The sequence below is a fragment of the Prunus persica genome, chromosome G6 (genome assembly GCF_000346465.2).
Source record: "Prunus persica cultivar Lovell chromosome G6, Prunus_persica_NCBIv2, whole genome shotgun sequence".
NCBI classification, from domain to species: Eukaryota; Viridiplantae; Streptophyta; class Magnoliopsida; order Rosales; family Rosaceae; genus Prunus; species Prunus persica.
Window position 1 is genome coordinate 18072402 of NC_034014.1, and position 27578 is coordinate 18099979.

The window sequence follows — 27578 nt, forward strand, 5'->3', positions numbered from 1 at the left end:
ATATTATTGGTATGTGAGACTCACATGTAGGGGTGGGCACGGTATGGTACGATATGGTATTGCACTCGTACCTCTACCGATACCGGAAATTAAAACCGATATGATACGGTATGGGATTATTGTTTGTCAAAGTTGGTACCGTACCATACCGTACCAAATCGGTATCGGTACCATTTCGGTACTAAAATGACACAACTAAAAAATGAACCAATTCAATATTCAACAGATTCATTCACCAAAATAAGTGATGCCTAAGTTACAGATTCAAAGATTCAACATATTCAATATCCAAATCCTAATCAACCAAATCAATATCCATGAACAAATTCAATATCCAAATCAACCAAATCAATATCCATCAACAGATTCAACATACATAAATTTTCAAACACTGAAATCTTCAATTACTAGAAATTGAAATGATGGAAATCTAAATTCTAACATTTTCAATTCATTCATCCAAACAGAGGGTTGGGATATCGATGATAATTCCTCCCTCATTACTGCTAGAGCAATTCCAAAATTGATGTACACCATCGGCCTAAGCAAGAAATTATTCAGCTAAGCGTCATGTACTGGAGAAAGTATGTAAAAACAAAATTAGAACTCTCTTGAGCCATGAGCAATTCTTTCGTTGCACAGTTTAGGAACAAGAGTGAATCGAACTCCATATGGCCAATAGGAAAATAAAACAAAACCATCTTCTGTCATATTCATAATGAAGTAAATTGCGAAATATCCACACACACATATTATTAAACTAGTTGGAGAAGAAGAAGGACAACATTAATTAACTAAAAATTAGCAAGTGACTTAGGTTTCTAATGTCCCTATCTAGATAGCAACTAATTAGCACATGTAAATTGGATTGATTGAACATTTACCCTAATATATTATATGCCATGTAGGGACGGACTCAGGATTTCAAAATGACATGGGCTAAATTTATCTTATATACAAATCTATTGAAAACTCAACGGTACAAGTAAATTTCGTTGATAACAAAAAAAATACATGGGAGACATAATGAGTCTTACCCATCAAATAACACTTATATAAGTTGCACCATTCAAGTCTTCACAGCATTAAATCACTAATTATTGATTCATTATCTATATTATCAGCAAATTCTCTTTCAATATGAAGTAGCATACAATTAGCAAAAAACTCATCACCTATCTTATTCCGAAGTCGATTTTTAATAAGTCTCATACATGAAAATGCTCATTCTGTTGTTGTTGTAGACACATGAAGAATTGGCACTAAATAAATCAATCTATCAATCAAGTAGTATGTTTTTGCTAATTTTATTCTTTTTATATATTTATTGGTTAGCCTAGTTCTAACAGAATTAGTTAATAATATTATATTTAGGTGGTCAGCCTAGTCCTAATAGGATTAATTAATAATATTTTATTTAGGTGACCTAGGCTAGAATATTAATTTAGTCTATAAAAAAACAAGCTGCCTGAGCTTTAGCATAGGATAGCATGTTAGTGGGTACGTGCCTGATGCCACGTACCCTAATCCACTATCTTAACCTAGTTCATGAAGCAAGCCAATCACAAACTTTGGTTTCTTGTAAATTCCACAGAAAAGCATCCAATGTTTTCATCACCGATTGGTCCAGAAGTTTTCAAACAGCCCGACAAGCAAGGATGAAGAAGAAAGTTCCAAGTCTTCAAAACTTTCAAGGACTTGTTTTGTCATATGTCCTTCTTAGAAGGCAGTTTATTAATTATAAGCCTTCTGAAAAATATATTCATGCATTGTCAGCTTCACTCATTTAATTTATATTTTAGGTATTCGGTACGGTACGGTATTGACCGATATCAAATACTTGGTATCACTATTATACTATACTCTCTTGGTATGGTACGGTACGGTACTGAATATCTCCTCATCTCAAATGAAACGGTATGAAATTGGTATCGTATGGTATGGTTGGTGTACGGTTTCGGTATTTCGGCTTTAGATGCCCATCCCTACTCACATGTGTGTCACATCATCAATTTAACATATTTTTTAACAGAACCTAGTAGCATGGACTCTTTCTGAGCGTACCTATTAACCTTAAGGACCATGAATGATTTAAAAAAACATAAAAGATGTAATCTGATAATTTTGTAAACTTTAGGGATATTTAAAAAAGCCTTTTTAAAAAAAAAAAAGAAAGGAAGATTCACCATTATACCTAATATAGGAGTCCAAATTATAAATTAAAAATTTTTTTTTTTAAAAAAAAAAATATGAAATGGACTTTATAAACACACCAAAAGCCCATTTACAACATAACAAAAAGGCTTTTAACTTCTTTTAAATTACAAAACTATCATTGATTTCTTAAAACAAACCCAACCCCAAAATCTCATAAAAAAACCCAAAACACTCAATACATCAAAGTAATTTAATAATGAAAATTAAATTTAATAGGAGCAGCTATCACTTTTTGGATTTTTTTTAGGTTTGTTTATAGAAATTTAATAGTATAGAGTTTTTCTATATTATTAATGCTAAAAATAGGTATATAACTAAATATCTCTAAAAAAAAATAACAATCACACGCGAAAAAGAAAGAAAAAGAAAAAGGAGAAATGTTACCTTCTGTCTTCCCTTCATATGGAGAGGAGAGGTGCACGGAAGAATATTTATATATAGATACACGGCTTCGAGAAGTGTGTACGACACATCCCCACAAAATGGAGGGTAATAATTTATTGAGAGTGAGAAAAGGTGCATGGACTAGAGAGGAAGATGAACTTCTCAGGCAATACATTCAACAGCACGGTGAAGGCAAATGGCAACAGGTTTCTCTCAAAGCAGGTATTATTATTAGTTGAAAACACTGCTTGCTTGGTCTTTATCTGTGTGCAGGACGTGTTTGTAATGTAATTTATTTATTTGATCGTAAGAGTGAGTCAGACTAAGGAGGCAAGTAATTTTCTTATTTAAATTTTATATCTATATTTATAATTGGATTTGCTTAAGAAAGAAACTAAAGGCTTATTTGACAACCATTTTAATTTTAGTTTTTAGTTTTCATTTTTTTATTTTTTGTGATAAAGTATAGAGAAAAAAGAGGGAGAATGAGAGTGGAGATGAGATTGAGAGGGAACATGAGAGTGGAAGATGGGATAGATGAGTAACAAAAGTGAAAACAAAAACTAAAAACTGCAATCTATTTGAAATTATTTTCACTTTTGTGACTCCTACTTCTCATCCTCCCCTCTCATCCTCTCTCTCAATTTTACCTTGACTCCCATTCTCACTCTCATTTTCCTTCAAAAAGGCCCTAAATTGTTCTTTATGGAGAATGTAGGAGGATTTTATATGTGTAAGTTTTATGAATTATGTATGCAGGCTTGAACAGATGCAGGAAAAGCTGTAGACTGAGGTGGTTGAACTACTTGAGACCAAATATCAAAACAGGAGACTTTGCAGAAGATGAAGTGGATCTCATGGTTAGGCTTCGAAAGCTTTTAGGGAACAGGCAAGTACAATCTGAACTTCTCTTTCGTAGCTAACTTGCTAGGAATGAAGGACGTTCTGTTCTTTTTGTTCGACTTGTTTGTGCTTTTTGCAGCTAAAACTAAGTACTTGGCCAAATTAATACATACCCCAACCATGTAAATCTTGAATAGTAATATCAAAATGGAAAAAAGAATACCGCATCCAGAAGGAAAAGAGTTGAAAAGTAATACGACAAATTATGTTATTTATTCAATATTATATATTATAGTAGCATAGGGATTAGTATGTAGAATTTATTTCAATTGAGTAATCATTTCAATCTGACTTAATATATTATATATTTTGTTGTTTATATATATTCGTGCCTCTAGATTATAGAAGCACTTTCTGAAGAAGCACTTATTATGTACTTCTTTCGAAAACACTTGAACTTCTTATGAAAATTTCAACCTCCTTATAATAGAAGTGCTTATGAGTATAAGTGTTTCCTATAGTGAAACAATCTCAAACGAGCCATTAGACATATAAACAAACAAAACAGTGCAACGCCACATGATTTTGGATCTAAATACTTTGTGTCTCTACTACTACATACACTTATACCAAAGTACTTTTGAGGCAATCTAATCCCTTTCCTTTTATCACTTTTTGTTCTTTCCATTAATTCACTTGTTCTAATAAGCTGTATTAAAAATGTCTAAATAATATAATTTCTAACAAATCCTTTTTCTTTCTGCATGCACATCATTTAGGTGGTCGCTGATTGCTGGAAGACTTCCTGGAAGAACATCAAACCATGTGAAAAACTGCTGGAGTACCCGACTAAGGAAAAATATGTCTTCTGGGGCCGAAAAAGATAAAACCCTAGAAACAACAAAGACAATAATATTAAGGCCTCAACCACGAACCTTCTCCAAAAAGCCAAATTGTTTGAGCAGCCCAGCTCCAACTTTACAGCATATTCAATTACAAGAGAATTTTAACTGGCCATTGCCATCATCACCGCCTATAGAAAATGGAATTGATGAGTGGAAAAGCCAGTTAGCTGATACGAACAGTGTTGAAAGAGCAGTGTGTTCTGGTTTTCAGTTGGAGGAAGATTTCTTCACAAACTTTTGGGTTGAAAATATAGCCCAAAACAAAGGAACTGGTGTAAATTCTGCTGACGAAGGCCTGCTGAGTAACAGTGACTTCTCTTTTCATCTTTGGAATTTTTCAAAAGAAAAATAGAGAGAGAACTAAGGTTCAGAGGGTCTATGTCTTCCCAGTAGAACTCTTATGCATCCCTTTTTAAACATTTATTTCTGTTGAATTCTTTTGCATTGTAATATTCTGTAATAACATCTTCTATTTGGTAGTCAAATAAATAATATTCTAGTTTATAAAATAAATAAATAAAACTATTACACATATGCCTGAATTTATTGCCATACAATTTTTTTTTTTCTTAAATTTTATACAAACGATATTGGAGAAAGAGAGAGATTCAAACACAAGACCTCAAGTGCACGGCTAACTATTCTTAACCCAACTCTGTAGTTTCTTGAATGTAGAACCATTGGTTCAGATTTTTGTGACGAAAACAAGGCATGAGATATTTTTGAATGACGCTAGGGATAAGTAATTATATATTAGTACTGGAGTACGGTTACATGATATAACTTGTCCACGTGTTATAATATAAGTAGATTTAGTGATATTATTCCATAAAAAGGGGAAATATCAACCATTCTCCACCCATATTATAGCACGTGCACAAGTTTTACCATGTAGCCATACTCCAGTTACCACACAATAATTTCTCGCTAGGGAGAGCCTTGTTGCACAACATATCAAAGACCAATGTCACGTAATATTATTGTAAAACGAATATTATAGTCCGAATGTACATTTACCCATGGGATTGTTTATTTAATCTTTGTTGATTTTTGGGTATGGTCCATTTTATTTGGTACGGTATCTATTTTGCAGTCCCAACGTTTACTAAATATTGTAAGGTAAGCTTTAGCTATTTTCATCCATGGCTTCCTTAGACCACATTGTATTTGCTATTGTAAATCACAAAGCAAGATTAATTAGTCTAGGATAGACTTGTTGAAGAGACCTACTATGACTAAGATAAAGTGTGGCTAAATGCAAATCGGCTCAAGGGTAAAATCTTGCATTGCATATATTAGGATATGTCAAGTCAATGTATTAACTAATCATCCGTTACTTCTAATTTATTTAAATTCTTAAGTGAGTCACACATTGACATTAAATTTGTAGGTTTTCTGTCCTAACAAATTTTATCTCATTTAAATTCAGGGTCATTTTATTGAGAAATTTTTATTACTTTCAAAAAATATGTAAAAAGAAAACTATTTGAGCACATAAGTGGGAATTGACCTTGTGCTTCTAGTGAGAGTCAGAGCAGGACAAACCAACTCTAGTGTGTTGTGTGCTCACATATACATACAATATATACAACAATGGAACAATCTATGTCAGTTAATTGAATGTTCTCGATAAAATAAAATTGGAATAGATAATACTACTGAATGCTCCAACTTATTTTCATATTCACATGCCCACTTATTTTCAAGGAGATGACGATGCATACAAACCAATGCATTCATTAGTTGTTGAGAAATTCAAAGCTCCTCAATCAATAGCAGAATTTTCTAGTACTCACCGAGTGTAGAAAAATTTGTATGAAATAGGGATAATATTATTTTGTTATTTTTTGTTAATTATATAATGTTACGTGGAAATGATATCACGTGTGATATACCGTGACTGGCTAGAAATAGCAAAATAGTGTTATTCCTGTTTTATGTAAGTGTTTCTCCACCAACTGACGATGCATACAAATTCAATGCATTAATTAGGCTACATATGGTATGTAGGATTAGATAACTCACTAGATTTAAAGAATGCTGAAGTAAAAACTGGAGTTCAAGTTTCAAAGTTGAAGGTAGAAGAAGAATCCATGAAAAAAAACTTATCCCTTCCAATCTCTACAAATTGTAAATTATCAACACTTTATAATTAATTCATCTAATCCCTTCAACTTTTACAAAATTTGGTAGTTGGTATGCATTTCTAACTTTAAAATACAATCATAGGCATCAAAGATGACAAAAGAATTCGATTATTCTACTGATTGTATAATGTAGTAGCTAGGGATTCTCTCCTTTGTAAATCATTAATTAAAATATTTCTAACACCAGAAATAATATTTTAATTTGTATACAATTGTAATCTCAATTACGTTTGAAAGAAAGAATAAATAAATAAATAAATAAACTCGTTACCAGCAGCCCTTGGCATTCAATGTTAGATTCTGTAGCTCTCTATCTATACCCCGCTGCCTTTTGCATCCTGTGTACCAGAGGAAAAGAATAATATGTTGGCAATTATTGAATAAAATTTCACACTTTTTTTCATTCAAAGTATTTGTGTAGAGGTAGAGATAGAGAGAGAGAGAGAGAGAGAGAGAGAGAGAGAGAGAGAGAGAGAAAGAAAGGGTTGAGTTAGTGGGAGCTGGGCTATGCTTTTGCTTGCTTGCTTGCAGTCTGCGTATTCTTCACGAGAGTCCCTTTCTGCCCATGGCAAGTTGGCACCCCAAAATCGTACGATCCCTTTCTCCACTGACAACGTCGTCGTCGTTCCTATAGCCATACTTTCCTTTTTCAGCTCCTTTCTCTCTGCTGAATCAGTGAGACCCCACGTTCATCACCTTCATGCATTTATGGAAATTGGGAGATGTGCCAAAAATGCTTCTTTTCTTTTTCTGCATAATAACAATCTGCACAATGCAACAGATGTAGCCCCCGATGTTTTTGCTTTTTCCAAATTTTGAAAATTTTATTCGAACCGACAAAACAAGAGACATCAGGAAATGTACCACGACCCAGATAAGATCGATCCATTAAATGAAGCACTATTCCGTTATCTGTAACTTTTACTTCTATGATTGGCCCAAATGATGAGGGTATCAATTATCGCGCAGACTATAATGAGTGGAAAGTTATAAGGGGTAAGTTATAAGGGGTTCACTTTATAGCCATCAGATCAATCCAAGGGCTGGGGAGAATTGAGATAAAGTTTCACAATTGGGTAGGTGAGGAACCCAAACCCGAATTGAATATCCAGCACGTCCAAAAAGAAGAAGAAGAGGGAAACACGTCCAAAAAAGAAGAAGAAGAGGCATGTTCGAAGTTTGAACAGAAAGAACTCATCTCTCTAAAACCCAGAGGTCTGAGATACCCAATGAAGGCAACGGCTAACGACAGTTGAAGGCAACGATTCGTCACTCCGTTCTCCAGACCCTGAAAAAGTATTTATTTGGAGTAGAAGGGGCAAAGGTGTGGATTCCAAATCAGTGAAGGGGCGAAGCAGTGGAAGGGGAAGGGGAGAAGCTGTATTCGTTGGAAGTGGTAGGTTCCATTTGTGGAGCAAAGAAACAGAAAGACCCCACACAGACACCTTGCAATAACCAGCATTTGGTGAGTAATTTATGGAATTTGAGTTTAGGGTTAGAGTAATGGTTTTCCCCAATTTGTACCATAAATTTTGTTGGATTTGGCATCTCTTCGTTGTGCTTCAGTTGCATGTTAATTTTTGCTTAGGTATATGTTAAAAAAAGAATGAAAATCAAGTCAATAACAAGTGAATAACATGTCAATAATGATATGAATAAGATAATGGTGTTGAATTGGAGGAGGCCCTCAAAACCTTCCACATTTGAAGCAGTGCATAGTGCAGATTAAGAAGAGGCGGTAGAATATATATATATATATGTTTTATGAAGTAAATATGATTTCCTTTGTTACTAAATTTGCCTGAGAAACATTTGAACATATAATAATAAACTCATGAATAGAACTGCAAAGCATTTGATGAGTAATGTAAGGAATTTGAGTTTAGGGTTAGAGTAATGGTTTTCCCCAATTTGTACCATCAATGTTGTTGGATTTGGCATCTCTTATTTGTGCTTCAATTGCATGTTAATTTTTGCTTGGGTATATGTTAAAAAACGAATGAAAATAAAGTCAATCACATGTCAATAACGTCTGAATAACATGTCAATAACATGTTAGTAATGATATGAATAAGATAATGGTGTTAAATTGGAGGAGGCGCTCAAAACCTTCCACATTTGAAGCAGTGCAGAGTGAAGAGTACCTCTCTGGCACTAGAATTTATATATTTTGTGAAATAAATATTATTTCATTTGTTACTAAATTTGCATATGAGAAATGAGAACAGATAATAATAAACTCATGAATAAAAGTGCAAAGCATTTGAAATGAAGGTTGATCTATGACGATTGTGGGTGACTGAAGAAAAAGCTAGAAAGAAAGAAGGATGTGGCAATTGCTTAGCAAGCAGATAGCAGAGTAGATGCTTTGCTTTGCTTCCTTCCACTATATTTCTTATTTATTTATTTTGTGTTGTGTATGAGATGACAATAATTGTCATGTGTGTGAAATGCAGAACTTGCCTACATTGCACTCACACGAGTATGGATCCATAAATAAAACACGTGAAATTGTTTGTAATTCACATAATCATTGCATTAACAGGTATTTGCACAAAATTTGTCATATTGCTTTGATGATGTTAAAGCCTGTGATCAGTAATCCCTATGCTCATGTACTTTGTAAAATTTGTAATGTGCCTGGTTGACTAGTTGTGATTGTGCAAATACGTGGTAGTATATGTGTTCACGTTATTTCACATTGTATTTGAGGAAATGGGATCCAACGTGGAGCTGGTATGGCCAGAGGCAGAGGTATATTCGTCACGGGTGAACAACTGCTCACATGCAAATTCATCTCTAGCTGCAATTCGAGCGAAGTTGAGTGCGGAACAATTAGAACAATTCAAGACATCATGCTTTGGCCATCTTCTGAATATAGATAAGATTCAGTTTAGCGGGCAGATTGTGCATGGGGTTGTGTTGCGTAGAGTAGTGGGGCAGGGTGTGAAAGACTTGGATGGACTGAGTTTCTTATTAGGGTGTGACGTTGCTCAGTTCACTCGTCAGGATTTCTATTTGATCACAGGGCTTCGTTTTGGGGAAGTGCCTGAAGTTTCCAGTGGAGAGAGTGATGAAATCAGACTTCAGAAAAGATATTTTATAGACGAAGGAATTACATGCAATGCTTTAGAAGAAGCATTTCTGAGGTGCATAGAGGAAGATGACATCTACAAGCTAGCTCTTGTTTACTTTGCTGAGTTAGTGGTTTTGGGAAGGGACAAACATTTGAACATCAATCTAAATTACCTGACCCTTGTAGAGGACTTGGATGCGTTTAACAGGTATCCGTGGGGTTCAGTGTCCTTTGACAAAACCCAAGACAGTCTATTTTCTGCACCAACAAAGTATGTGAAAAGCTTGAAAAATGAAGAGAGAAGAGGGAAGGGGAAAAGTAAGGTAACGGGAACAACCCGGAGAAATGAGAAGGGCAAGAAGGATAAGCATGGTGAAGCGCAAAGGAGTGGATGGAGTTTTAAAGGTTTCACGTATGCTTTCCAGGTACATGGTAATAATGTTCACGTCAGTTATGTTTTGTTTTTCTTTAAAACATAAATAATGACTTTTGTCCTGTGAATTGTGTCGATTTGGGTATATGAATTCATTCCTAGAATGGCGAACCTGAATTACTGCAAGGTTGTTGATCCGACCGCTGTCCCGCGTATTTTGCGATGGAGAACTACTACGTCTGTTCCAGAGATGAGAAAGTTGAACAATTATTTTTTCTAGAGCAAAGAGGTTTGGTTTGCAGCCCTTGGAACTATTGATAAGATTGAATGAAATTATGAAGTAGAATGATTTAATATGACTCTTGTCTGTATTCTGAAACAGTCAGTTCAGTTGCGGGCGCTATGTCCGAGTGAAGAGGAAATGAGACAGCCATATTGGAGTCGGCCATAGGATCGCCCTGCTGTTGTCTCGGCAGAGTCAATTCCTTCTTCATGTGGTGATCTTGATGAGTTGAACAAGGTGGTAAGCTTGTTGAGGTCCGAGTTGTTTCAAGTAAAGCGGGAAAAAGACGTCCTTCACTTAAAGGTCATACGGATGGAAAAACTGTTGGACCAATGTTTAGGTCCTCAGTTTGAGCAGGAAGTAAGGAGGGACCTAGCTTTACTGAAACAGAGGACGAATCGTTGTGTCGTCTCACATCTATTTAAGGGATATGGGGAAATGGATGACATTCAATGGGATGAAGGGCCAAGTAACAGAAATGAGGGAGAGGAAAAGGAAGATGAAGGGATTGAAGGGGGTGAAGGGCCAAGTAATAGAAATGAGGGAGAGGAAAAGGAAGAGGAGGGGATTGAAGGAGAGGAAAAGGAAGAGGAGGGGATTGAAGGGGGTGAAGTGCAAGGAAAACCAAGTGAGGTAGAGGAAGGGCAAAGAAAAAGAAGTGAAGGAGAGCAAGTGCAAGTAAAAAGTAGCAAAAGAGAGGAAGCCCAAAGACAGAGCAGTGAGGGAGAGGAAGTGAAAAGAAAAAGCAGTAAGGGAGAGAAACTGCAAAGGAAAAAAAGGGAGGGCAAGGAAGTGAAAACACAAAGAAGTGAGGAAAAGGAAGTGCAAAGAAACCAATGTGAGAAAGAAGATAATGAAGTTATGTTGCTTGGGGGTGACATTGGAGAGAGCACGGAGGGGACACTACTTGAGTTTACTGTCGGGGACATTGATTTGGATGAACCTACAGCTGTGCTATCTCAGTTGAACGTGTGGTTGAATGATAAAGGTAAAGCTGTGGCACAAGGGGTCCAATTACGGAAAAGAAAGAGGATCATTCCTATGTGAAAGATCATTGAAGGCAGTGAATTGGTTCCAAAAACTGAGGCACAGACAACCGGACTGAAGATGTTAGACCCAATGAAGGCGATTCCGCATGATGATCTGGTGAATTTGCTGAAACTTTGTTGGGAATGGCGCCAGGACCCAAAGTAAGTCCCTTGCAATTATAAGATAGAAGCATGACTGTATATAATTTTTTATATACAGTGTTCTAAAACTGTTTTATATTCATAGTTTGGTGATGCAATTTGGCAACGTGGAAGCTGAGATTGAATTCTTCGCTTCCCTCGTGAAAGATGATGGTTGGCTGAAAGGAGATGTAAGTGTAATTGATTATGCATTTGTTTTAATGTACATAGATTATGAGATTGACAAGAAAAACATGTTGCAGCACATTGATTTGGGGTTGTATCTCATCCGGAAGCGACAACAACAGTTGGAGACAGATTCGGTAGAAATAGCGGACTGGACAACGACCGATATTTTTTTTATGGTATGTCATCGGCCTTGACCAAGTGCCGTTAATAATTACACATTTTCCATACACACACTAGTGGAGGTGTTTAACCATTGATTGTTTTGTATTTCACAGAATCACATTCGTACTTGCTTTGCGGATAATAAAAGAAAAAAACAGCAGCTTGGGTGGAAAATCAGAAAAAGTTTACTAAACGTTGTAAATGGGAAGGTTCCTCCATGTGGGATGGATTGGCAGAACGTCTATAAGGTGTATACCCCATTTATGTTGACGAAGTACAAGCATTGGGTGGCTGTAATGATTGATCTGGTATTGCGTGAAATCAAAGTGTACGATTCAAAGGTTTCACTAATTCCAGATGACATCGTAAAGGAAGAACTCGCCCCGCTATCAATTACGCTTCCAAGTCTTCTCAACACCATCGACTTTTATGAAGAAGGTGTTTATGCAAACAATTGCAGCCGAGATTGGTGGTGTCCGTGGCCAATAGAGTGTGTGGATGTTCCACAACAGTCTAATGAGAAAGCACAACTTGCAATTTAATTTTATTACTTTCAATTGTCAATTACATTAGAATGTCATTAGTTGAATTGATCGAGTTCTTGTTTTGTTTCAGAGGCGATTGTGGCATGTTTGTGTTAAAGTACATTGAGCTTTTCAGCGCTGAGCTTCCGTTAGCTACTTGCACCTCGCACAACATGCCTTTTTTTCGGTTGAAATTGGCTGCGGAGATAACAAGGGGAGATGCTTACTTCCTATGATATTGGTTGAAGATGACAAATGGTACATGAGAAGGTTTTGGGAATGTCCATTCTCAAACTAATGTAAATACACAATAGAAACGTACGGGTCCTTATCGAATTCTACCGCTAACTCCTTCATGACATTTACATGTTTGTTAACCAAACTGCATTGAATTGGAATTTTAAGACTGCATATGTGAATTGGGATTTGAAGATGGCTTTTTAAGTGTATTACATCATTGCAAAGTGATATGTCATTGTTGATGCAAGCCACCATTAATCACAATGTGTTGCATCATAATAGGTGTCTAAACATGCGAAAGGTTTTCGGCAGCTTAGTAGCATAAAAGTAGAAACAAAGACAATATACACAAAATGAACAACAATTCACTTGCGTTTCGACAAGCAATACATACACAACAGACAAACAATATACACAAAATTGGCCTGCCATATACAGAGAATAGACATGCAATATACACACAATAGACATGCAATATACACACAATAGACATGCAATATACACACAATAGACATGCAATATACACACAATAGACATGCCCTTGCCCACAATAATGATGCAATATACTTCAGTCCCCAAGTACACCAACCATAGGGAAGTCGTATTGAATAGGATATTAAACTTAACAGTTGTTCTTCCTACTAAAAGAAAGAATAAGGTCCGTTTTCCCCCTTCATTCTTACTTGAGTGATACTTGTGGCCCCAATAAACATCCAATTTTGGGGCAATGATATTCCATATACATGCAGCAAACTATCAATAAACCTGCAATAAATATTCAATATCGGTTCTATAACATGCGAAATACATGCAGTTAACAAATATTACAAAATGGGTTTAGGGTCTCATTGGTGGTGCGTGCAACATGTCTTGTGTGGGAGAACTTTCACAATCTTTGAAACCATGCAGTTAAATGATCATTAAAAGAACAAATAAAATGACAATTTATACAACTAATAAAACTAATACCAAGTCCTTAATGGATTTCAGCATGTTCAGCACTCTAGCATCATACGTGTCATCTTGATGTTCTGCTTCAGCGGAGGTTACATCAACCCATTCGAATCCATTGCAACTGGTGGCTCCCTAATTGCAGGCATCATATATGGAATATAATTCTGTCAGAGTTAGACATAGGTTTTTTTTCACCCACATACATATTTAAGTTAAAACTTACATAGGAGGTTAGACACTTCCAGAATGGCTTCCCTCGATTTTTGTCAGATTTTGAAACCCGAAGCACCATTGTAGCTCCACAATACTGACACCTCTTTGTTTGAGCGGGAGATGAAGACGAAGACATGTTGAATCTTCTCAGTTGTACCTTTTCTCACTCAGATCTTCTCACTGAAACCTCTTCGGACTCATACCTTCTCACTCATAGTTGTCATTCATACCCCTTCACTCATAACCCTAAACTTGTCACTCAGCTCTCTCTCATCTCAGCCCAAATCGAGTTATATTTCTTTTTTTTGGGATCATTTGGTGGGTTGGTCATGATCTCGACACCTGTACCGTCAGCATTGTGACATCTTTTAGCCCGAGAAGCAATATAAACTACTTCACTACGAAATATATTTTCTGAAAAATGAGGGGACACTGCTTCAATTTTATTATTTTATTTATATTTCATTAAGGCAACTAGTTGGATAAGAATCCGTCATTATTGGTTCCATTTTAATAACATTACTAGGGGTAGCTGGGTGTGGGAAAATGAGAAAGTATATGATGGGACCTTCTGTCACTAGTCAGTAAGCCATCACATTTGTATCAATGAATTTGATAGTGGGATAAACCCATAAATGGCTATGCAAATAGCCATTTAATTAACTTTTTGACTGTCTGACTCTGTATGCACCGTTATGACGTTTTCCCTTCTTTTGTCTTAAGTTTTAATTCACTTGGGTTCAGTTTCTTTAAAAAGGGTCAACTTGGAAAAACCCCAACTGGAAACACCGTTTCAAAACACTATAAACAGAGGCTAAAACAAAACGTGTACCCCAAATATTATCATTTATCCCCTCTGCCACTCCTCAAATCGTTCCATTCCAAAAACTTTGCAATGAATTCGAAACACTTCACTACAGTCGGAGGAAAGAGAAGGAAGCATCTCCATTTCGATATGCCCGAAACCTTCATCTCGGAGTCCGCTTGGTTTCAAGTGATGTTATACGTGGCAACCGAATCATCGGAAGATCTCTTCCGTATGGCATCTGTGTGCCGATTGTTCCAAACTTTGGCAAACAGTCTACAAGTGTGGAACACCATTTCAATGGCAAAGTACCCACACCATCCTAGCTGGTACCGTGCCAGACCTGCGGTCCAGCATTTCTTGCAACAATGCAGGGCTTGCGATAACCCTGAGTCGATATTTAGAGAAGCATTCGATATTTTTTTCAGGCACGGTAAAGTGGAAGCGTTGTATGAGATGCGCATTGCAGCCACGGCAGGCCATATGGAAGCGGCATATGTAGTTGGACTACTTGGTATGTCCGGAATTAGTCAGTCAAAAGAGGATGCATTACAATTCTTGTGTTCTTTGAATCAACGTAACAACATTGATATGAAAGGAACCAGGGATGCTTTGACAGGAAGATTAAGCAGACCATTTGTTGCAAGACATATCGTAGATATGTTTGACTATGGGAAGATTAAGTTCAATCGCTGCAGCGCTTGTAACAACAATGAATGGTATTTTGTTATTCCAGGCCGGCCTAGTGAAGACAAGATAAATTCTGCCTTCTGGACTTGTTGCAATCGATGCAAATGGCACCGTGGGAGTATTTTTTGGTTCAAACTGATGCGTGAGTATGTTGTGCGAGGGAATCACGTATTTTTGCATTAGTTTTAGTACGAATTTACGGTTTTGATGCATTCTGGACTTGCTTCTCTTCACTTCTAGGTTGGCTGGCTACGTTGTACAAATGTTGTTTAAATGTTGTTTAAATGTTGGTATTTTGTCATAAACCGTTTTATATATAAATGTACTGCATTTATTCTATAGCGGAATTATTACTTACATCATAGACGGCTAGAAATGACATTTTACTGACACAGATATTTTGCTCACCGACCCCAATCTTCATATTTGGTAAACGAAAAGTCATGCATGGAGTAAATAGGTATCTTTTCACCAGTGCTTGGGAATGACATTTTCCCACTTAGCATATCCGAAAGGATTTGGTTACACGTTTCTTAACCTAGGGGGTTGAACAGTGAATGACGTAGAATAATTTTTTTGTGTGGAAGGAGTACAATGGATGACTTGTATATTTCCATATTATGTTTCAAAACATCCCTTCAACCTAAAAAATAAAAAAATTAACAAATTGAAGAACAGAGAAACCGATGAGCACTACAAATGGCCTATTCGCACGGAAAATAAAATTGTTTTCAACAAGTTGGACTAAATATAATTAACAAATGGACAGCCTAAAAAGTAATATCATAATAATTATAATAATTGTGGATAAATAATAATAAAATACTAATGTAGCATAACCATGAAACAGGGAATTCAGTAGGAAGATGAAATCGCAATAAGTTCGTAGAAATTTTTGGATCGTTTTTCTAATTTTTGTGTATTTAGTTCTGAATTTTCCAAGAAAAAAAATAATAAAATAATAATTTACGGTAAAATGGGAGGATGTGGCCATGTTCAGTAACGTACACTTGTGCAAGTAGTCAAAAGTGACGGGCTGAGATCACGTCAGGTGTCATCTTCTTTTCAATTTTGGATTCTTTTGTTAAAAAATCTTTGAAACTAGGTAATAAATAGTAGGAAAATCCTAAAAATGGCCCAAAAATTACTCCGGCCTCCTTGTGACGTCATAAAACTAGGAGAACCTATAAATCATTCGTCTCGCAATGAAATAATCCAAATTATTTTACATAACTCACTTTCCTCTTAACCCTAAGTATTGATGTTTGTTAACTTATACTTCAATAACCTACTTCAACAAGCATCTCCCGTTAATGTTTGGAATTATTTTTAAAAATGCGTAACAATGAATCGGAAGAATTCAGCAAGGGAGATGGAGTGTCAATGAGTTCGTAGCAATTTTCGGAAAGAATTTTGAATTTTTCTGTATTTAGTTCTGAATTTTCCAAGAAAAAAGGTAATAAAATAATCATTTATGGTAAAATGGGAGGATGTGGCCATGTTGACTGACGTACACTTGTGCAAGTAGTCAAAAGTGACGGGCTGAGATCGCGCCAGGTGTCATCTTCTTTTCAATTTTGGATTCTTTTGTTAAAAAATCTTTGAAACTAGGTAATAAATAGTAGGAAAATCCTAAAAATGGCCCAAAAATTACTCCGGCCTCCTTGTGACGTCATAAAACTAGGAGAACCTATAAATCATTCGTCTCGCAATGAAATAATCTAAATTGTTTTACATAACTCACTTTCCTCTTAACCCTAAGTATTGATGTTTGTTAACTTAAACTTCAATAACCTACTTCAACAAGCATCTTCCGTTAATGTTCGGAATTATTTTTAAAAATGCGTAACAATGAATCGGAAAATTCAGCAAGGGAGATGGAGTGTCAATGAGTTCGTAGCAATTTTCGGAAAGAATTTTGAATTTTTCTGTATTTAGTTCTGAATTTTCCAAGAAAAAAGGTAATAAAATAATCATTTAGGGTAAAATAGGAGGATGTGGCCATGTTGACTGACGTACACTTGTGCAAGTAGTCAAAAGTGACGGGCTGAGGTCGCGCCAGGTGTCCTCTTGCTATTATTTTGGCTTTTTTAGTGCAACAATCTGTGGAAATAGGTAATAAATTATACGAAAATCCAAAAAATGCCCGGAAAATGAGAAAATCAAAATTATTTGTACATAACTCACTTTCCTCTTAACCCTAATTCACGTTAACACGTATATTTTGGATAATATTCGATATATAATTTGTAATAATACAATATTTAGTTTGACTAAATACAATAATATGTTTTGTTATAATAATGTACATCCATAATAATTGCACATGCTTTGAAGCCATCATTGCAACTACGCCTAGAGCTTTCAAGACGTCAGTTCGTATTCAATAAGTTGTCCACATGCAACTGCACCTAGAGTTATTAACACGTCAGAAGTATTCAATAAGTTGTCCATATGACGCCGCATTGGGAATCAGTAATATATTTTCAATCATGTCCAATCACATTAAATAATGCCATACTTTTTCTCAATAACCTCACACAAGTGAAGCAATTTTAAAACCCTTAGTTAATATTTGTCCTACTCTATATGAGTGATTATATAATCAGTCTGCATTTTTTTGCACAGTATATGTTAACTTTGAGAGGGATTCCAGAAACATAAAATATAAAGAAAGCAAGAAATAGTGGGAGATGAACCAGTACAAAAAACAATATATAAATGGTACATAATAATTCCATAACCTTGTCACAAACGCACTCACAAAAGCTTTTCCATAAACCTTGTCCTAACATATAATAAATAAAGGCAACATTGCATATGATGCAACCATGTCCAAATCTGATACGTGATCAACAAAAAATGGACATGTCAGCAACATATGACTGAAGTAGATGGGCTCTTTGCATCTTGTGTTTTCGTAATTAAAGACATCAAAATATTAAGGTTTAAATCTTCCATAGTAGTTAGCATCAAAATAGCTTTGAAGCAGAGTGTAACGAAAATTCCAATTCCACTGATTTGCCTCTGCTCAAACAAGAGAACCAAAATGGTTACTTCCCTTGCTGAGTATATTTGGTGACGTCGGAAACGGTAATAGATGACCAATCAAACCCGGGTACGACGAGTTTTGCATAGGATCGGAAGTAGTCGAATCCAGCTTGCATCACACGCTTCTTTGACTCCACTGCATTAGATGAGTTCTTGTATTTTTGAACAGCTACACTCCGAAGTCGTTTGTGTCTACGCTTCATGCGCTGCAACTTCGCCCTATCCAGATTGGCCTGCCTTTTGTCATCTTCAATTTGGCCTTCAACAAATTCCAAACGTGCCCTTGCCCTTTGGATTTCATCACCAAGTTGAAGATGCCTCTCCTTCCAAAAAGCAACAACTCTTTCAGACTCAAAACTTCCAACAAAATGGTCATTCTGTCTAGGAATGTGACATTGCTTGTCTGGTGACTCACTTGCGTGTCGAAGGCGGTCTTTGTTTGGAGGGGTGTTTATTACGCTCACATCAAACTTGGTTAGTAAATCCATTCTTTGGGGGGAATGAGTTTGTTTGCTTGAGAGAGTATCAGTAGATGGAGACAGATTCGGTGGAGGAGTGAGTTTTGTGTGGAAGGAGAATTTATATGAAAGGGGTGATAGTAATACCAAGAAAAGGGTTCCCGCCAAAAAATATTTGGTTGACAATGTAGAAATTAATTTTTGGTCTGATACAATCTAAGTTTAATCCTAACTAGTTTGGTTGAGTTAACTAAGTAGATGTCACTTCCATTGAGTTTCTTTCAACCACTATCAGTGGTGTAAGGAGAGTGTGAGGTTGACATGCTTGAAAAGCAAAAGCTGACACCTATTTTTAAAAATTGAAATCATCCAAAAAGTACATATGTTGACTACACACAAGCTTTGGTATGTTGGTCTATAAACCTATGTTCCCTTTCTCAAACGAAATTGCATATGCAATCCTCATCCTCCCAAAACAAAGAGGATTATTCGAGCATGTCAACCTCTTCAGGCGCCAACAACACAATCGAAGATGACAAATTGGAGTCGCAGGTTCTATTTCCACATTGTACTCGCCGACCCCTTCCTTTTTCAACATCATTTGGGAGTGAGGGGGACTCCGATGATCCATTAGAGGCAATACATGCAGTCAGTGGCAAGCTAGATTATAATTCTAGACTGATCAATTCATGGCACCAGAAATGTGTTGAAGACGAGGCAATTTTGACTGATCTTAACATTAGAGTGAACAAAGCGTTCTCCCAAAAGAACAAGTACTTGAAGCTGAGTCATAAAAGGAAGCTGAAAGTTGAGGAGTTGGATACAGTAATGAATGATGAAATGAAAGGTTGTTTGATGAACCATATGCGATGCGAAGAGCACCATAGTGAACTGGAGTTGGCATTCAACGAAGGATTCGACAAATTTCGAGCATTTGCGGCAACTACTCATACAAGTTATGATTGGAACTATGTGTCCCCTGATGCTGTGAGAGAGATACTAGACGATGGGGGTGACATGAATGAGCATAAGCACGTCAAAGCTGCTCGGAAGAAGCCGACCGATACGACTAAGTGATTGCGGCTACCGCTGTTCAGTTGGTTGAGGGTGACCGTGGTATTGCACATATACTCCCTTAATGTCATTATCTAATTTAAAATAACACAAATATCAGTTTCATTTGCTTCATATGTAATTATTGGGACTATGTATTGCAAGTCATCATGTGTTATAATGTCTAACATTATATTTTGCAAATATGAAAATAGTATTCAATAAGCAGTCAATATCACAGCAAGTCGGGAATCAGTAAATGCTCCTTATCACGTCCATTTACATTAAAGAGCTGGCGTACTAATGTGTTCAAAAAAAACTGACACGTGAGTCATAAGTAACATAACATGTGCTATACATTGTTTAGTGAATGGTTTTTGGTTTATTTATATATAATAAAATTCCAAATATTGCTGAAGATTTATTTCGTCTATATCACCAGGGATATGAGTGGCCATAAGCATGTGACACCTGCTAAGAAGAAGCTGACCAGTACGACCGAGTGATTGTGGCTACCGTTGTTCAGTTGGTTGGGGAGATCGTGGTATTGCTAAGAGGGAGCACATAATATGTTTTGCAATCAAATGTTCTTTTGTGTGTGGATTTATGAGTATTTATGTAAGTTAGTGTACCCTTTAATATTTTTCACCTAAGTACCGAAATGTAATTAGCTGCAATGTTATGTTTCTTTTTTACACGCTGCTTTCTATTTGCTCTGTTCCAACAAAGTGCTTCAAGTATCCTTCAGTTACAAAAGTGTACAAAATCGTGCCCCTAATAACCAGTCGGAAAAAGTGGCTACTGCTGGAAATGATTACTGGTAATGGAAACAACAGCTGGCTGCTGGAAATGCTGCATTAGCCTGAGGATTTGAAAAATGAATCTCTGTTAAAACATAATTCACCCTAAACTGCCCATTTTACATGGTAAAAGTCATTGCTTCTTCACATAACTACAAATTTCATACTTGATCAAATGTCTATGAAAATTTATAAATAGGGAGAAGACGTAAAATTAACATGTCTCCAAATTTCATGGAAGAATGAAACCAAGCAAATTTTCATTTCAATTACCAGTGGACATAGTAAGAGCTCATCGGTGGACATGAACAAAAACACAATAATATTCAAAAACTGAATCTATAAAACTTCACCTGATCATTAATCTTCATAACAACCACATTTCGTCTAATACAAATATAAATCATTCAGTTGGTCCGTGCATCCTGTCAAAATCGTCGAATAATGGGTCACTACGATGTATTGGAGTTGATTCGTCATTGTTCGACGGTGATGTCCTACATAAACATCAAACACAAGCACATAAAAATTTTACCTATTCAAATTTTAGATGTTATTACAAATAGTATAGCATCTTACGGTGTGTTCAAGGCTGGGCATTGTCTTCTATCATGACCAATGCGTCCACACTCCCGACAGTGTCTAATCCCTCGCTTCATTGCCTTTTCCTTTGCTCCCGTTACTCCTTTCGATCTTCCTTTGCACCTCACTCTCTTAGGGTCTTTCATATATTGTGTTTGAGAGCTGGACCCTCCAACTTCGTTATTACTTGGTCCATCCTTCAGCAACTTCAACTTCACCTGCAAACTTTTTAGAGTCTCTGACAGTAGCTCACATCCTTCTTCACTCATTACTGCATCCTCAACCACATGTGAAGCAAGTCGAGACATTGTACTCCACTTTATTAGAAGGCCAGGATCTGCACAGTCTTTAATTTCGTTGCCATTTGCATCTGACACCAATCCAGATTTTGCAGTTTTCTTCCACCTCTTCAAAATATATTTATCGGGCATATATTCAATCTGGTCCCTTCTGAACAATGCTAGGATGTGCTTGCAAATAATTCCAACAAATTCAAATCTTTTGCAGCTACACGATGCGTGGTCAGAATCTTTGACATATACGACTTCTGCCACTCTTGTTTCCTAATTTTTCCTTTCGCTCACGTTAAAGACAACTTTACAAGCATCCTCTGTTTTGAGCTCTAGGAAACATGCTGTACTTTGTATTAGTTCTTGCTCAAACTTTTGAAACATTGTCCTTGTGTACAAGGTAGCCATTTGTTTGTTCATTGGCATCGGTAGAAGACATTGAGCCACTTCAAATGCATCTACGTGATCAGCAACTAACTCTTTTTCACGTTGATGAGAAAGTGCCCTCTCAAATCGTATTATGAAATCCATCAACGAATTTCTCCTTGATATGTATTGCTTGAAAAAACCATGAGAACCTTCCGCTTTTTGGCTGCTTGACATTCCAGCGGCAAAAAATTGTCGTGCGTAGGCTGGAACCCAAGATTCCCTTAAATCAAACATTGAACTTAGCCATGGATGGTCAGTCAAACCAGCCTTTGTAACCACAATATTCCATTTTGCATCAAACTCATCCTTATTGTCAGTATCCCATATGGCTTTCTGAAATTCACTCCAATACTCCTTATAAGCGTCACGTGGTAACTTAACAGAGAACTTTGATGTGATGTGCCATATGCAAAGTCGATGAAATGTAGTCGGGAAGGCTATTGAAATCGCTATGGCCATTGCCGCATCTTGATATGTAATGATCGTTTTAGGTTACCCACCTGGCATGGCTTTTTTAAACTCCTCAAACATCCAAACAAACGACTCAGTCGTTTCCTTGCTCAAAAATGCGCATGCTAAGACAATTGTCTGACCATGGTTATTAATTCCCAACATTGGTGCAAATGTCAAGTCATATCGATTCGTGTTGAATGTGGTATCGAATACAACAACATCTCCATAAAACCCATACGCCCGTCTAGAAGTTGCATCTGCCCAAAAACATCGACTAAACCTGTCATGCCCATCTCCCTCAATCTTGAAATAAAAAGCCTCATTTTTTTTCTGTTCAGCCATAAAATACTCGGTCACTAGTTCAACATCGTGGTTCCTCAACTTCCCATTCACACTACATTCAAGATTGTAGATATCTTTTTTGATAAAACCGATTTTATCCATTCCTCCGGATTGCACCTCGAAAATACTTACCTTCTGATGAATGGGAATATTAACTGAACCCAACTGTTTTGTGAGTACTTTTGTAGAATCTGAAATATGACGGTGTGATCTCAATAAATGCATTCTTTCTGAGGGTGTCATCTTATGATTGTGTCCCTCTGCAAAAAGAGATATGGTATACTTCTTGCTCCCATTTGTCTTCACAACCACAATCTTAGCTTTGCAATTGCATCTACTTATTCCCCATTGTCTTTTTCTCTCCCGAGTTTCATCCTTCCTATATGCACCTTGTTTGCAACATACAAATTCTTTCCTCAAAATCTCTTTCTTATTTTTCCCCCAAAAGCTAGAATGAAGTCGAATACCAAAGCCAGCAAAGAATGCATATCTATTATAGAAACTGTAAACGAGGTCAAGCGAGTCAAACTTCATCCCAACTGCTGGTGTTTCCTCATTTCTTACTTCAGGAATATAAACCCTCCCATTAGCTGTTGCACATTCATCACTCTCTGAGCCCCCATACATTTTATCTACGTATATTATTGATCCACTTCTATATTGCTGCATAGCAATTATTCATTCATTAATCAGTCATTACTGCATCACAACATATCAATGCATTCCACTTACACAAAATATTGCCCAAATTGACACAAAATACGCATAGCCTAACTTCTGATTACACAAAACGCAAGCAAAATTTCATAAATGTTACGTCATCTCTTGTGAAATAATCTGGTAAAAATAACATTAGAACCAACATGTTCAACTAAGAACACAAATGTAATTCAAACCACCAATTACAGAACTTCACCCAATATCCTCTCCAACTGCTTACTCCTAATGTCATTAAGCCTAAGTTTAGGTTCTTTTACCTACATTTCATAATTTTCCACCCCGACCAACAATAATGAACTAAGTATATTGAATATTCATAAGGAAATGACACATTATTGATTCCAAAAATGACGCATTATTGATGCCACAAATGACGAATTTCCCACCCTCACAAAAAATAAACCTAACCCAATAAAATCAATCCAGCAAGTGAACTTACCTCTCAAAATCAATCGGGAGCTCTGCAGTCAGTCAGCTTGAAAGAATGTGGTGGACATTAGAGAAGACTCTTTGGTATTTGAGACTCCATCTCTACGAAAATCGAGGAACAACTGTTGCTGCGGCTTCTAGCTACAAAAAGAGATATGCTACTTTGCTTTCATCTGGAATCTTGTCAGCTGAATGAAAAAGAGAAGGGGTTTTCACTTGAGCCATAGAATCAAAACAGGGCAACAGCTAGGTAAGAGCCATTCTTCGTAATACCCAGGATACCATAGATCGCAGGCCTCCCAAAGAGCTAATGACAATCGAGTGACTATAAGGTTTGGGAGATTTGGATCCTTCTAATTGTGGGTTTGCTTTACATTCAAAAAGAGAGGATTGTGTTCTTCAGTTTTTCACAGAGAGGGAAAGAGGGGAACAACTGAAGTTGGGTTTCTAACGGGTTAGATTTCAACCCGATTCTACATGCACCCTCTTTTAAAAACTCACCGTTGGATGAAATCCAACGGCTCTTACATACCCCTCAAAAACACCCCTTATAACTTTCCACTCACTATAGAAGCCCTCATCAATTATTAGATGTACGTTGTCTTTTTTTGATTGGCCCTAAACTTTTTATATATATATATTGTTGGCGGGTACTTATTTAGTTAGGATTTTGGTTCCTTATTTTATTAGAATTTTAGTTACTTACCAATTATTATTTAGTCCTATAGTAATAGAGATTTACTTCCTATTGTAATTTAGATATATTTCCTACTTTATTTAGGGTTAACACATCTTTGTACTTGTATAAATACCTCTATATTAGAGAAGAATAATAATATGAGTGAATCTGAGCATAATTGAATATTTGCCCTACTTTGTTTGACATGGTATGAGAGCCAGGTTCCTAACCTGTGATAAACTCTGCCAAATTGAGAATATATATATATATATATATGAAGGTGATTTTCCCACTCTCATTTTCTTCACTTACACTCCCTTTTTCTTTTTAATACTTTTTAATCAATCTTATTCTTTTTTGTTCTTTCTTTTTTCTACTCTACCCTCCTATATTAATGTTTTGATTACATAAATGAACAAAAGTTAAATAAAACCCCCCCCCCAAAAAAAAAAACCCAAGCCCACCTATTAATCTCGACACCATTCCCATCCCAAGCAATCACCAACCCCACCCCCACCCCAAAACCCAGCTGCACCGACCAACCTCCCCTATCCATTTAACCCCTCTCTCTCTCTCTCTCTCTCCAAAACTTATCAAGACACTCCATCCCCCTCCTCCTTCAACGAACCCAGCTGTTGTGTTACTCACAATTGTACATGCCAATTAATAGTATAACAAGACAAGTACGAGGTGGTACCCACGAGGATTGAGAAGTTTAGATTAATTATGTACTTAGATTACCAAATTCTAGAAACAAGAAGTTAAGGCTAAAACAGATTTTAAAGTGAGATTGAGTTTGGAAACAAATGAAACAAAATGAAATTGGAATTTGAAGTGAGAGTGGTTGTGATCGTGAAAACAAATGAACAAAATAAAATTGCAAATGAAAGCAAGTAAACAAGTGTAACAAAGAGTGGTCTTAAGGGTTGGGAAATGGATTTGGAGACTTAGGCATTCGATTCAGCATAACAATCCAATTCTAGGTTATAAGGATTCAAGTGACAAGTCTATTTCAGATTCAAAGATTGATTCTAACTAAAGTATGATTAAGCCATGGTGTCTAGTCCTAACCTTGTATTCCTAATTCCTTAAATAGATCCTTGTTGTCGAACCTAAATTAAGCATGAGAAATCCATTAAGCATAGAAGAATGTTTTAAACAACCAAGCATGTATCTAATCCCAGTTGTCGAATGTCCATACATACTCTTCCTATTCATAGTTCAATTAGAATTAAGGCATATGGTGTCTACTCTTAATTTCAACCAAGATACACAAATCTGAATGATAGCTAGGCATTCCGATTAGCAAATAGGCAGGTAAGCATAATGAATAAGATGTTGGAATTTTAAAAGGTTTTAAAATTTAACCGTTTTTATTTATTTAATTATTTTGGCTGTTTTATTTTATTTATTGTGGGGGTTATACACATTTAATTTTCAGATATTATTTCTATATTGTATGCCTTAATTTTCTGGTTGGCTTTTTATCACAAACATCCCTGACGTTTGCGAAACTATTAGATTGCATCCTTAAAGTTTTTTTGTATCACTCATGGTCCCTAACGTTAATGTAGGTGCTCTTAAATAGTCCATCTGTCAAAAAAAACTGTTAAATCCAAGGATATAATCGTCCAATCAATCCAAAATTATAATATATATATATATATTATTTCCTTCCCTTCTCTCTTTCTTCCTCTCTTTTTTTCAATTAATTTTTCATCAGAGTTTTCTGGGTCAAGATACTTATTTAAATTAGGCTTCTGGGAATTCACTAGGCTCGACGTCGTTTTCGACTGCGATGTTGGTGAGCAGTGAGCAGTTTCGACGGCGTCGACCTTTGCCCCAACCTCCGTAGCCTTATTTCGTATCGAAGCGGCCGACATGTTGTGTAGCTGCTGGCCGTCTTCTTGGAACACAAGTTTTGGGAAGTTGAGGCGCGTATAAGGGCATCTAAGGTAACCGGCGTATAAGGGCAAACGGTGGTTTCATATGCTCGGGTGGCGGCAACCGGCGTCGTGTAAGAACCAAGCCAAATTCGAGACCTCTTGTTAGGTTCTCTAATCTCAGCCACCCACTTCCCCTCCTTCCTCATCCTTATCCCTCTATATTGCTTTTCTTGATGACGATGATCATGGTTGCCTCCTACTTGTTGTTGTTGTTGCTGGTTTTGCCTCTGCTTGCCCTTCTCTATGCTTGTTGTTGTGGTTGTTGAAGACGATGAAGATGAAGAACAGCAATACTCTCCTTCCATCCCGAGAAAAGTTAGAAGCTACCTAATATTAATCAAAACCCTTTTAATCTGCTGCTGTTCTTGTTGTTGTGGTTGCTTTAGAAACTAAATAATCCCAAAACACAAAAACGAAAAGGGGAATGCTAGCAACCTTCTTTCTAACCTTCTCATTTGGACCTTCTCCCTTCTTTGCTTAACATGTGTCATTCTTCTTACACATAAAATAATGCCATTAATATATTATACAAGCTAAATTTTGCTTTTCAAGTTTACCCTTATTAAATGTATTTAATTTATCCAAAAAAAAATTCACAACTTTCTTACCATTTTATTATTATTATTTTTTTAATGTCAGCTATTTTTTTTTTAAAGAAATGTCTGTTTTTTTTTTTTTAAAGAAGTAATGTTCTTTTTTTTTTTTTTAACACAAAGGGTTTGATTGCATTTCTTATACTACTAAATAAACAAAAATATCCCCCAAATCTGAGTAGAAACAAAATAACACATTTTAATATTAGCAACGGTTACAAAACACCAAATAGTGAAATCTTTATATAATATTAAAGTCTTCCCAAAAAAATTTCAGAGAGTCTAGTAGTAGCAGAAACAAAAGATGATTAATCTTCCCAGACTTCACTTCACTTCTCTTGTTCAAAAGTATAAGACTTCACTACTCATCTTCCCAGACTTCAGATGCAAATCTTCTCTAATATGTATCAACTGTTCCTATTACCACAAAATTCAATTGGTCAAACAAGCATAAACAAAGTTCTTATAAATAAATAAAAAGTTCTTATAACAATACCATCTTGTGTAGCTTGACCAGCAAAATATTCATCGTGTCTGAGGTCCACAAATTATAAGTTCCCTGTTACATATAGTAGATAT

The 27578-nt window shown here is 36.2% G+C and overlaps 4 protein-coding genes, 1 long non-coding RNA gene and 1 pseudogene across 5 annotated transcripts; 4 read left to right on the forward strand and 2 right to left on the reverse strand.

The window, feature by feature from the left end:
• LOC18773581 (transcription factor MYB113) lies at positions 2538-4701 on the forward strand. The gene is made up of 3 exons (XM_020566661.1): positions 2538-2823; positions 3361-3490; positions 4224-4701. The coding sequence occupies exons 1-3, from the start codon at positions 2595-2597 to the stop codon at positions 4699-4701; spliced, it is 837 nt and encodes a 278-aa protein (XP_020422250.1). The 5' UTR covers positions 2538-2594.
• On the forward strand, positions 9212-10370 carry LOC109949697. The gene is made up of 2 exons (XM_020565798.1): positions 9212-9780; positions 10328-10370. Exons 1-2 carry the CDS (start codon positions 9212-9214, stop codon positions 10368-10370), a joined length of 612 nt encoding a protein of 203 aa, XP_020421387.1.
• LOC109949698 (spore wall protein 2-like) lies at positions 10413-11275 on the forward strand. Its single transcript, XM_020565799.1, has 2 exons — positions 10413-10772; positions 10803-11275. The coding sequence occupies exons 1-2, from the start codon at positions 10541-10543 to the stop codon at positions 11273-11275; spliced, it is 705 nt and encodes a 234-aa protein (XP_020421388.1). The 5' UTR covers positions 10413-10540.
• Positions 14635-15357, forward strand: LOC109949699. Its single transcript, XM_020565800.1, has one exon. The coding sequence runs from the start codon at positions 14635-14637 to the stop codon at positions 15355-15357; it is 723 nt and encodes a 240-aa protein (XP_020421389.1).
• LOC109949867 lies at positions 20404-21221 on the reverse strand. Its single transcript, XR_002272174.1, has 3 exons — positions 21116-21221; positions 20890-21033; positions 20404-20598 (listed from the first exon to the last, which is right to left on the reverse strand). It is a non-coding gene; the product is annotated as an uncharacterized LOC109949867 (long non-coding RNA).
• Positions 22330-26976, reverse strand: LOC109949700 (annotated as a pseudogene).